Source organism: Dipodomys spectabilis, unplaced genomic scaffold (genome assembly GCF_019054845.1).
Source record: "Dipodomys spectabilis isolate Male_0828 unplaced genomic scaffold, ASM1905484v1 ptg000699l, whole genome shotgun sequence".
NCBI lineage: Eukaryota > Metazoa > Chordata > Mammalia > Rodentia > Heteromyidae > Dipodomys > Dipodomys spectabilis.
The window spans coordinates 1,109,169-1,121,613 of record NW_024871376.1 but is presented as its reverse complement, the minus strand read 5'-3'; the positions used below and the strand labels follow the sequence as shown (position 1 = coordinate 1,121,613).

At 52.1% G+C, this 12,445-nt stretch overlaps 1 protein-coding gene across 1 annotated transcript in view; it reads left to right on the top strand.

The window, feature by feature from the left end:
* The window catches only part of Sh3pxd2b (SH3 and PX domains 2B), a 68,529-nt gene that overhangs the window by 42,576 nt on the left and 13,508 nt on the right, over positions 1–12,445 (top strand). The window contains exons 7-8 of the mRNA XM_042672353.1: positions 5,773–5,907; positions 7,098–7,202. Of these exons, the coding sequence (XP_042528287.1) occupies positions 5,773–5,907; positions 7,098–7,202 (240 nt within the window). The remainder of the gene's footprint in view (positions 1–5,772; positions 5,908–7,097; positions 7,203–12,445) is intronic.

Sequence of the window (12,445 nt, the reverse complement as noted above, 5' to 3'; positions counted from 1 at the left end):
GCATGTTCACCTCATGTCTTCTTGTTCTTGTTCTTCCTATTCTTATTAGGAAACTCTCTTTCTTCCTAATGATCTCCGGCCCAGGGTCACACTTGTCTGATGCTATTTTTTTCTGCCATTGTTTAAATGGCAGAAAAGTGACTTCAGTTTCCCTGGGTCCGGTAGCTTGACTGCTTCCTGGGGACAGGGCCATGAGCAGCTTTACAGGCACCAAAAAGAAAGAAAGTGAGAGGAGCTGCATCTCAAGGCAGAGAGCCAGAGGAGCTGGCTCTCTGTCTTGAGATGCAGCATCTGGAATGGATGCTTGCGTTTGCTTGGCATGTGCAGCCCTTCTTTCTGGTTAATGGGCACTGGCGATGACCATCGGATCCTTCTAGTGCTGTGAATAGTCTGAGTCCAGGAATAATTACATGTCTCTTAGAAAAGAATAAAGGAGAGCTGCTACTCTTGGGCTGGTCACAGTGTTCCTGGAAGAAGAGGGTGGGAGGGAGGAAGACAGGAAAGAGACAGCTCTGGTTTGTGAAGACAAAAGTGTTGGTTGGAGCAGGCTTGATGAATGGACTTGTCTGGAAAGGGAGACACAGCTCTAATTTGTGGTAACCATGTTGACATCATCACCTGCAATGATGGGGCATAGATTTATTTATAGTTCAGCTGGATGGAAATAGCATCTTTTTTTTCCATTTGGTCTAAAAGCTCATGCTGGCCTTAGTCTTATTTTTATCAGACCTTTGAGCATGGACTTGATTTTCGAACTAGCCATCTTTATTGAATTGTGAAGAGATTTACGGTTAGCAGACTTGAACCCTAAGCTTTCTATGCCTGTGCTCTGGAAAAGGTTTGCCTCCCCTCAGCATTGCTTGCTTGTGACTGGCTGGTCTTGCAGACTGGCCAGTGTGGTCTCAAATTCTGCTCAGCCTGCAGGAAAAACATTTTCTCACCACAATTTAACAGAGCATTTGAGTTCTTGGTTTTTCTACCCTTTACTTACTAAAATAACTCAAATAGCCCTTGTTTATGGATTCTTTCAGCAAGCCTGGCAATGTAGTACATTTCTGGATGGAAAAGTCCACTGTTGTCTACTTGTCTTTTTAAAAATTAAACACATACCACCTTTTTTGTTGTTGTTGGTCATGGGGCTTGAACTTGGGGCCTGGGCACTGTCCACAGATCTTCAGCTCAAGGCCAGCCCTCTACCGCTTGAGCCACAGCTCTACTTCCAGTTTTCTAGTGGTTTATTGGAGATAAGAGTCTCATGGACTTTTCTGCCTGGACTGGCTTTGAACTTTGATCCTCAGATCTCAGCTTCTTGAATAGCTAGGAATACAGGTGTGAGCCACCAGTGCCCAGCTGACATACCATCTTAAAGAAAATACACAAATGGGCAATTCCTGTGGTAGGTTAGGCAGTATACTACTTGACTATTTTTACCTGTTTAATGATAAAAACCACCCTTCCACTGCCAAATCCCCTTTCTCTAGACCTCTTCCTTTCATATTTCCTTCTGAGCCACATGATACTCCCTGCCTACCTAGAACTCTGCTGCCTGCCCAGACCTTGAGCTGCTGTGACTGCCATGCACTCTAGGGCGTGGCTGTGTATTCCCCACAACAGGGGTCTCTACAGGATGCCTAAACACACCTAAGCACCACCGGTTAGACCACACAGAATCAGATTCTTTTTTTCATCAGTTTTGGTAATTTGAATATGCTGAGTAAAATAAAGATGACTGACTCTGGAAGAAGAGGAAGGAAGGAAGGAAGGAAAAGAAAGGAAAGAAGGAAAAGAAAGGAAGGAAGGAAGGAAGGAAAAGAAAAAAAGGAAGGAAGGAAGAACTCTGTGCTCACTGCTGACCCCTGTGTGGCAGAGAACTGCAGTTTAAAAACTCAGAGCAAGACTTAGAGCAAGTATCAGCCTTGAGCCTTGTGACAGACCCAGGTGACCTTATGCTGGACAGAAGCCTGATCCCTACACCTGCCTGCTCAAGTCCTGGCTTCAGGCCTCACAACTCCCTGCTTCTGTTTCTGCTCATAATTTTTGCCAAGTTCTTTTGGCAGATGGGTTAGGAGAATTGGTGCAGAACTGACCAGGCTAGTCTATTCATCAGGATCCTAGAAATAACTGTGGGAATAACTGTGCCACAGTCAGGTGTTAAAACTGGACAGAGTGACCTGTCTTAGCGGACCGTCACAAAACCAAAGGTGGTATTCCTACTGACCAGAAAGGAGAAGGGGTCTTTGGTTGCCTGTAGATGGTCCAGGCCTATTGGTAGTTGTCAGCACTCCTGAAAATAGGAGGCCAGGGGCTTTGTCTGGAGCAGGGTTTACCAAAGTCTGCACTCATCCTCTGTTCAGTCACTGTGCAGACTGTACCAGGTGAACGAGACAGACACACAGCAGTATTTATCTGGTATTTATCCAGCACCTATGTGTTTGGGTCTCAAGGACAACAAAGCAAACAAGATGTGAAAAGCATCTTGGCACCAGTGGCTCACACCTGTAATCCTTGCTGTTGCTCAAGTGGTAGAGTACTAGTCTTGAGCACATAAGCTCAGGGACAGTGCCTAGGCCCTGAATTCAAGCCCCAGACCAGGCATTAAAAAAAAATGAGAGTCTTGTAGGAAAGACAGGTGTATGAGCAAAATAAAATATGAGGAAAGACATCTTAATTCCAACTAAGGTAAAAAGTTCTATGAAGCTAATTTTAAAATATTCGTTCTTTTATTTAAATATCCCTTGAGCCTTAGTAGATTCCTCCAAGATCTAGGCCAGGGATGGGCCAGCACTTTCTCTAAAGTAAATTGCAGGTAGTAAACATCACACTTTACAGGCAACACAGTCTCCGTCACTATTATTATTATTATCATCATTATCATTATTATTTGCTGTTGTTACTGTCACCTGTCTTTTCCCCAGTCTCCTTCTTCACACTAAAAAAGCTTAAAAACATTCTTAGCATCCTGGACATAAAGAGCTCATAGAACTGTGCGATTGACAAACAGAGTGAATACAGTGGCAGTCAGGAGACAGAGTCCCTGCTGGAATCAGGCTTCTGTGCTATAATAGAAAAATAGGCAATAACAAAACAAGTTAGACACACAGTATCCATTTAAAACAACAACAACAACAAACTCTAGGGCTGGGAATGTGGCCTAGTGGTAGAGCGCTTGCCTAGCATGCCTGAAGCCCTGGGCTGGATTCCTCAGTACTGCACAAACAGAAAACGCCAGAAGTGGCACTGTCTCAAGTGGTAGAGTGCTAGCCTTGAGCAAAAAAGAAGCTCAGGGACAGCACCCAGGCCCAGAGTTCAAGCTTCAGGACTGGCAAGAAAAAAAGTACACTATAGCAAGAGATGCATACACTGGTGAGGTAGAACTCACGTTCACGGAGGTGTCACTTGAGCAGAGAGGAAGGGCTGAAAGACACAGTGCAGAGGGAGCAGAAAACAGAGCTCTCAGAGAGAGGAACAAGTTATGCCTGACAAGGAGTAGCAAGAGTGCTCCTAACTAGAGTGACCTACCGTGACTAGATGATTTAGGTTTGACTGCAAGTGGCAGAAAATGAAACGTGCTGTTTCAACAGTTTAACTTTGCTTCTTCCAGTGGTCCAGGAGTGATACAACACTTAATAATAGCAGGGTTCATGTCACGGTGGCCAGAGCACAGAGAAAGAGGGTGCAGGAAGGACCAAACGTAACCACCAGCAAAGACCTCCAGAGCCTGCTTCCCCAGTGAGGCCCACCTCCCACTGCCTGCCAATAATGCCAACATATTACGACTCCCTCAGGGATTAATCCATTTATTAGATCCGAGCCCTTGGGATCTGATTGTCTCTGACACTCCTTCACAGAAATACTCAGATTGTGCTTTACTGGCCTCCTAGGCAGCTCTCAATCCAGTCAAGTTGACAGTTAAGATTAACCATCACACAACCCAAGCTGTGGAGAACCCAAGAACACTGGGAAGCCATGAACAGTAGAGCCTTATGCCTAGACATCGTGTTTCTGGGCTTTTCACCCTGTCTCCAGTATGGAGGGCAGACTTGAAGGGCAGGACAGACCCTCCTTGCAAAGTGTCTCAAAGTCTCAGACCCTGATGCATCGGGCATGGTAAAGTGGGCCCTAACAGAAAACCTGCCTCTTGCACAAATCCTGTGGCCCATGAGGAAGAATCCGTACAACAGCTTACAAGTGGTTGCGGAGAGTGTAGGAGCACAGCTCAGTAATCAGGTGCTTACTCAGTAGCACCAGGGCCCCAGGACTGCCAGTACTGGGCCGTCCTCCTTCCACACTGTCTGCTCTTCTAACAGTTGCCCAGCTGCCTCCTTTTTGGGTGCCTAATCACAGACACTTCTTTTTGGGGGCAAGTGTCGCTGGGCTTGAACAGGGCCAGAGGTCTGTCCCTGAGCTTCTTCACGTAAGGCTATCACTCTACTACTTGAGCCACAGCTCCACTTCTGGCTTTTTGGTAATTAGTTGGAGATAAGAGTCTCATGGCAGGGCTGGGAAGGTGGGTCAGTGGTAGAGCGCGTGCCTTGCATGCATGAGGCCCTGGGTTCCATTCCTCAGCACCACATAAGCAAAAAGAAAAAAGCCGGAAGTGGCGCTGTGGCTCAAGTGGTAGAGCGCTAGCCTTGAGCTGAAGAGCTGAGGGACAGTGCCCAGGCCCAGAGTTCAGGCCCCATGACCGGACCCCCCCCCCAAAAAAAAAAAAAAGAGTCTCATGGGCTTTTCTACCTGGGATGGTTTCGAACTACCATCCTCAGATCTCAGCCTTCTCAGTAGGCACCATTACAGGCATTAGCCACTAGCAGCCAGCACAGATGCCTCCTTAAGTTTAAAGTACCTGGATTCTGAGTATCTTTGCCCTTAGCCAGGACTACCCAGGTTCAGGGGACACTGACCCCACGGTGTGTTCTGGAAGCTTCCAGGAGGCCCTCCCATGCCATCCTCCGCCACTGCTGCTCTCTTTTGCTCACCGTGGGCTCTCTCCATTCTCCTCATGGCAGCCAGTTTGCTTTTAAATATGTAAATCTCATTTGCCCCTTAACAGCCCTGAAGTGGCTTTCTGCTTCAAGACTGAAATGGTTTGGCCCTGAAGGCCTCTCCTCCCTGTGAGACGCTCACTGCTGTCCTCTCACGCACTGGACTCCAGCCCGTCCCCAGTGCAGAGTTGGTCCGCCTCAGACCCTCCCATTCTTAAACTCCTCCCTAAGCCTGCTTGGCACAAACTAAGTGGCACAGAGCAGCCGTTGCACTGAAAACAGCAGGCGGCAAGGAAGGAGCAGTTCCTCTCTCTCCCCCTAGGTTCCTGTGGATAAAATGTGGCACTGCCTAGCCTTACCGTTAGGGTTCAACTTGGTGATACCCAAAGAACAGTAGAAGGTGTCTACTTTCTGTCCCCTCTTTAGTGACCACCCCTTTAATACCTTTTTTCCCAGACTGCTCATTTTCTGCCCCAGCATGCTGCTGTTTCCAGCAATCCGCACAAACTTGATTGTGTATGTATGTGTTTGTGTGTGTGCCTGCCTCCTTGACCAGCTTGAGTTACTTGAAGCTAGGTGTCACATGATCCACACCCTCAGGTAGCTCGAGCTCCCAGTGTTTACACAGAATATATACTTGCTAGGTTGCAGTGTGAGCAGCAGAGCTGCAGCACCCTTGGGATGAGTCTGGTAGCACTTTCTCTATGTTTGGAATGTCCCTGGCTATCAGCCCGTCTTCTGCCTCCTGCCCCTGCACACGTGGCACTGAGCTTGTGCTTGCTGTCGACAGGGAGCGACCTGACGTCAGGAGACCCCATGGTTCTGGAGCAGTATGTGGTGGTGGCAGACTACCAGAAGCAGGAGAGCTCGGAGATCAGCCTCAGTGTGGGGCAGGTGGTTGACATCATCGAGAAGAACGAGTCAGGTAGAGACCTGAACCCTGGCCCTCCCCTTCCAGCATCACCAAGGCCCCGGGTCCAAAGGCACATGACACTCAGGAACAAACATCCCCGCTCGGCTGGTCTTCCCAGATCTGGCTCCTGTTCTTCTAGCAGCTGCTTCTGTTTGAGCAGCAGGCTGGAATATCCATGTGGTCACACCTCACCAGCATCCTGCTGTGTCACATGCAGCTGATTTGTCCCCATGTTCATGTTTCCTAAATATCCCTCTGGTGTTTGGGTACTTGGAGATGCGGATCAAATGGTGCACTAGAAATGCGCTCCTGATCTCTTTCCTCGAGGCATCCCCAAGAAGGCCCTCTAGGAGCCAGCCTGGTTGCCACACCTGCGACCTCAGCTCTCCAAAAGCTAAGGCAGGAGGACTGTGGTTTGAGGACAGCCTGCCTCTACAGTGAGGCTTTAGCAGGGGCAAGGATCTGGGAAGGAGGGGTCTCCTCAGCCTACCATCATCCCTGGGGCCGCTGATGGGGATTCAGTGACTGAGGTACAGAGCCTGGACTCCACCTGAACTTCAGATTGCTCAGTGGGCCAGGTCGAGTCATTTCTCTGGCTATTGATTTTCTCACACAGAAAACGACACCCCCTCCGCCCCACCCCCACCGCCACCACTGCCAGCTATTCAGGGATTAATTGAGATACCATAGAGGAACAGCCTAAGCCTGCTTCGAACATACAAAGTGCCACAGAGTGGCCATTGCACTGAAAAAAATTTTAAAAACCCAAAACATGTAGAAGGAATATATAGGCTTTATGCAAACACCTTACCATTTTGTATATGTATATATGGAAGTCCTGGGGCTTGAACACAGGGCCTGGGGCCTGTCCCTGAGACTTTGTGCTCAAGACTAGCATACCACCACATAAACCACGGCTCCACTTATGGCTTTTAGGGCTAACTGGAGATAAGAGTTTCACAGACTTTCTTGCCCAGGCTGGCTTTGAACTGCAATCCTCAGATCTTAGCTTTCTGAGTAGATGCGACTACAGGCATGAGCTCCTACACCATTTCGTAGAAAGGCTGTGAGCCTCTGGATTTTGGTGTGCTCAGAATAGTCCTAGAGCTGGCTCTCCCCCATCCAGGGGCAGCTGTGTATTCTGCTTCAGCCCAGGCCACGCCCTGTCCCACTAACATCTCCCCGGACTCTCACCTCTACAGGCTGGTGGTTTGTCAGCACCGCTGAAGAGCAAGGCTGGGTCCCTGCCACCTGCCTTGAAGGGCAGGATGGCGTGCAGGACGAGTTCTCCCTCCAGCCCGAGGAAGGTAGGAAGAGGTCCTCCTGGGGTCACTGGGGCACCTAGGCCCTGCCACTCGGGCTCAGTTGCCCCTTCACGGGTCCCTGCCCTGTAGCCTCTGTTTCTCACTGGCTCAGCCTGTGAGTGTGAAGTAGTCCATGGATCAGGGCTGCAGAGCAATTCCACACTTTGTCAGGGGCCTTCCCTGGCATAGCTGGGCCTTCAGCCTGTACCACTGTCACCAACCACCGCCAATACCATGACTATTCCTCCCTAGAACTCTTCCAGTGGCCAAGACCCAGGCTGCTTCTGGCTCACTTGTGGCATTTGACTCCATCTGTTTAAAGATGTGCACGCTCTCTGTGGATGCAAACAGCCCTGCCTGGGCCTCACACATACACACTTCATTGTCCTGCGATTCCTGAGGCACCAGCGATTAGTGTTGCTAGTCCAACTGTCCCCAAAATGTCCTAAAACTGAAGTGCGTATGCATCAAGACTACTTCAGATGTTATGGGGTCAGACATAAAATTTGGATCTCATTTGATTGATTTGGTGCTAGCAATATAATCTTTCTAAGCCTCAGCCTCTTCATCTGAAAGTGGAAATGATTCTCTTATGGGATTAAGAAACGTTAAAGTCTTACATGAAAAGAACCTAGAAAAACAAATAATGAAGAGCAGGTGGCAAATTAGCTCTTGTCTACTAGGCTTGAGTGCTTGGGTCTTTCAGCGGACTGTTTTGAGAAAGCACAAAGCCACTGTTAAGTAAATATGTATCGGAAAAGAGGGTGAGGAGAAGGGGGAGATCCCTAAATTCAAAGATGAGCAAAAAGATTGCATGTGGTTTTGAGTTTAGCTGAACTACAGCCAACAGCCCTCAGAGTTGGTCTGCTCCGGGTTTCAAGGTCCTCTGGGCGTGAGTGGCCGGGTCCGGCACATGGTCAGATGAAAGGGAGGTGGAATGCTGCGTGGAGTCAGAGCTCCCTCAGACAGTCTGTGCTGCCTCTGCAGGCAGGCAGGATGGGAAAGGGCTGCATTTGCTGAGAGCCACAGAGCTGAAAGACAGGTCTGGAGGTTTCTCTTGGTGCCTCTTCATACTCGCGCTAGGAATCGTTAGGTCTGCTGGGTGCTCCTCACTCAAGCTTCAGGCTAGCACTGCACACCGGCCCTTCTCCTCAGACAACGGGGGCTTGGAATTGACTCAGAAGTACTGCTCTCTTAAGTATTGCTCGCCTTGGCCTCAAGGCCCAGGAGGGCTCTGCCCTCACCTCTGCCTTCTGCCCTCCTCCACATGCTGTCCACCAAGACTCCTGGAGGTACTGGTCTCTGCCCCAGCCTGCGGGCCGCCGCCGGACCCTGGGAGACTTGTACGCCATCAGCTGGCGTCAAGGTGCCTACCTCCCGGTTTTCCTTCTGTTCATGCTTGGAGTCAGGTCCTTGCATCTGCATGAGCCCCTGCTGTGGGATCACCCTTGCCTGCTGCATGTGAGAAATGTGGTCTTGTCGTCTTCTGTGTGTGCTGGCATGCGGGCAGAGAAGGAATGGACATGGGACATTTGTGGGTTCTCAGCTTCAAAGCAAATCCGGAGACCCTATAATGCTGAACCAGTAGCTGGTTCCTTTCATCAGCTCATTTCAGTCACAAAGGGAAAAAACCCAAAACCTGTCAGGTTAAGCGTGAAGGGAGGAGTATTAGTTTCTATCACTGACAAGTCCAGAATAAGATGAGCTTGATGCAGGGCTAGGCCCATGGCTAGCCCTGGCTCTGTCCCCTGCCTGTGGATGCCACTGTCACAGTGGCAGCATGTCCAGGACCCTTTCAGGAAATGGCTTCTTATTCAACATGAGGCCCAGGACTAAACCCTCACTAAGCACCAAGCACTTACTAGGGAGCTGCAGTGCCATGGCCAGGCAAGACCACAGACACTGACCCTCCAGGAGTACTAAGCTCAGCCTCTCCCAAACCACACGTGGGGGAGTGGGGCGGGGGAGGGCTAGCCAGGCCAAGTCAGCAGATGTCCACTGTGAGAGCTACAAGGCTTCCACCCTAAGCTGGTCTGGATATGCTTAGCATCCTGTGGACCCCAGAGATGGCCTCGTTGGTGCTAGACAATCCCGTGTCCAGAAGACATAGGTACTAGAGGACAGTTGCAGGACTTACTGCACATGGGCAAGAACCCCAGCTGGACTGCACAGAACTTCCATGATGGGCAGGGCCACAGTCCCTTCCTCTGGTCCAAGCACAGCACCTGAGCCCACAGCGTTCTGGAGGGACCCCTGGCTGTGCTGAACCCAGAATGTACAGCGAGTCAGGCGGGCCGTGGAACAGGCTAGCAGCTCCACCCATCGGTCAACCACATCTGAGTGCTTAGAAAGCCCTTCCGTTGCACTGCAATGGCATCTTCCCAAGGAGACACTGACCATGGCCAGCCAGCCATGGCTGGCAGGTCACCCAGTGGTGGCTGACACAACTAAAGCAGGACAGCCCTCCCCCCCTCACCGGCGGCCCTGGGACATGCAGCCACTTCTGTCTCAGACCAAGCTGAGGACACAGGGAGCGGGAGCTGCCCTTGCTCCCTGCAGCTCTCTGCACTGATGAGCAGCTCTCCCGGTGACACTAGTCCTCCACGGCGGCTGTGGTGCACACAGCTGACAGCAGCTCCCGGGAGGAACATGGGGTGTAAAAGGTGGGCCTGTGCCTTCTGGGGCAGGGAGACAACAGAACTGGGGTAGACATGAATGATCAGAAGCTAGATCCAAGGACTAGAACACAGTGAAAAATGCAACTCAACTGCCAGCTGGATAATAAGCATCACCTGTGTGCCCTCCTGGGTGGGTCGAGGACATGACCATCACCTGTGTCCCCTCCTGGGTAGGTAGAGGACATGGCTATCACCTGTGTCCCCTCCTGGGTGGGTAGAGGACAGTGATCATCACCTGTGTCCCCTCCTGGGTGGGTAGAGGACATGACCATCACCTGTGTCCCCTCCTGGGCGGGTCGAGGACATGACCATCACCTGTGTCCCCTCCTGGGAGGGTAGAGGACAGTGATCATCACCTGTGTCCCCTCCTGGGTGGGTAGAGGACAGTGATCATCACCTGTGTGCCCTCCTGGGTGGGTAGAGGACATGACCATCACCTGTGTGCCCTCCTGGGTGGGTCGAGGACATGATCATCACCTGTGTGCTCTCCTGGGCGGGTAGAGGACATGACCATCACCTGTGTCCCCTCCTGGGAGGGTAGAGGACAGTGATCATCACCTGTGTCCCCTCCTGGGTGGGTAGAGGACAGTGATCATCACCTGTGTCCCCTCCTGGGTGGGTAGAGGACATGACCATCACCTGTGTGCCCTCCTGGGTGGGTCGAGGACATGATCATCACCTGTGTGCTCTCCTGGGCGGGTAGAGGACATGGCTATCACCTGTGTCCCCTCCTGGGTAGGTAGAGGACATGGCTATCACCTGTGTCCCCTCCTGGGTGGGTCGAGGACAGTGATCATCACCTGTGTCCCCTCCTGGGTGGGTAGAGGACATGACCATCACCTGTGTGCCCTCCTGGGCGGGTCGAGGACATGACCATCACCTGTGTCCCCTCCTGGGCGGGTAGAGGACAGTGATCATCACCTGTGTCCCCTCCTGGGAGGGTAGAGGACATGACCATCACCTGTGTGCCCTCCTGGGCGGGTAGAGGACAGTGATCATCACCTGTGTGCCCTCCTGGGTGGGTAGAGGACAGTGATCATCACCTGTGTGCCCTCCTGGGTGGGTAGAGGACAGTGATCATCACCTGTGTGCCCTCCTGGGTGGGTAGAGGACATGACCATCACCTGTGTGCTCTCCTGGGTGGGTAGAGGACATGGCTATCACCTGTGTGCCCTCCTGGGCGGGTAGAGGACATGACCATCACCTGTGTCCCCTCCTGGGTGGGTAGAGGACAGTGATCATCACCTGTGTCCCCTCCTGGGTGGGTAGAGGACATGACCATCACCTGTGTGCCCTCCTGGGCGGGTAGAGGACATGACCATCACCTGTGTCCCCTCCTGGGTGGGTAGAGGACATGGCTATCACCTGTGTGCCCTCCTGGGCGGGTAGAGGACATGACCATCACCTGTGTGCCCTCCTGGGTGGGTAGAGGACAGTGATCATCACCTGTGTCCCCTCCTGGGTGGGTAGAGGACAGTGATCATCACCTGTGTGCCCTCCTGGGTGGGTAGAGGACATGACCATCACCTGTGTGCTCTCCTGGGTGGGTAGAGGACATGACCGTCACCTGTGTCCCCTCCTGGGTGGGTAGAGGACAGTGATCATCACCTGTGTGCTCTCCTGGGTGGGTAGAGGACATGACCGTCACCTGTGTCCCCTCCTGGGTGGGTAGAGGACATGACCATCACCTGTGTGCCCTCCTGGGCGGGTAGAGGACATGGCTATCACCTGTGTGCCCTCCTGGGTGGGTAGAGGACATGACCATCACCTGTGTCCCCTCCTGGGTGGGTAGAGGACATGACCATCACCTGTGTCCCCTCCTGGGTGGGTAGAGGACAGTGATCATCACCTGTGTCCCCTCCTGGGTGGGTCGAGGACATGACCATCACCTGTGTCCCCTCCTGGGTGGGTAGAGGACAGTGATCATCACCTGTGTGCCCTCCTGGGTGGGTAGAGGACATGACCATCACCTGTGTGCTCTCCTGGGTGGGTCGAGGACATGACCATCACCTGTGTCCCCTCCTGGGTGGGTAGAGGACAGTGATCATCACCTGTGTGCCCTCCTGGGTGGGTAGAGGACATGACCATCACCTGTGTGCCCTCCTGGGCGGGTAGAGGACATGGCTATCACCTGTGTGCCCTCCTGGGCGGGTAGAGGACATGACCATCACCTGTGTCCCCTCCTGGGTGGGTAGAGGACAGTGATCATCACCTGTGTCCCCTCCTGGGTGGGTAGAGGACAGTGATCATCACCTGTGTGCCCTCCTGGGTGGGTAGAGGACATGACCATCACCTGTGTGCCCTCCTGGGTGGGTAGAGGACATGACCATCACCTGTGTGCCCTCCTGGGTGGGTAGAGGACAGTGATCATCACCTGTGTGCCCTCCTGGGTGGGTAGAGGACAGTGATCATCACCTGTGTGCTCTCCTGGGTGGGTAGAGGACAGTGATCATCACCTGTGTGCTCTCCTGGGTGGGTCGAGGACATGACCATCACCTGTGTGCCCTCCTGGGTGGGTAGAGGACAGTGATCATCACCTGTGTGCTCTCCTGGGCGGGTAGAGGACAT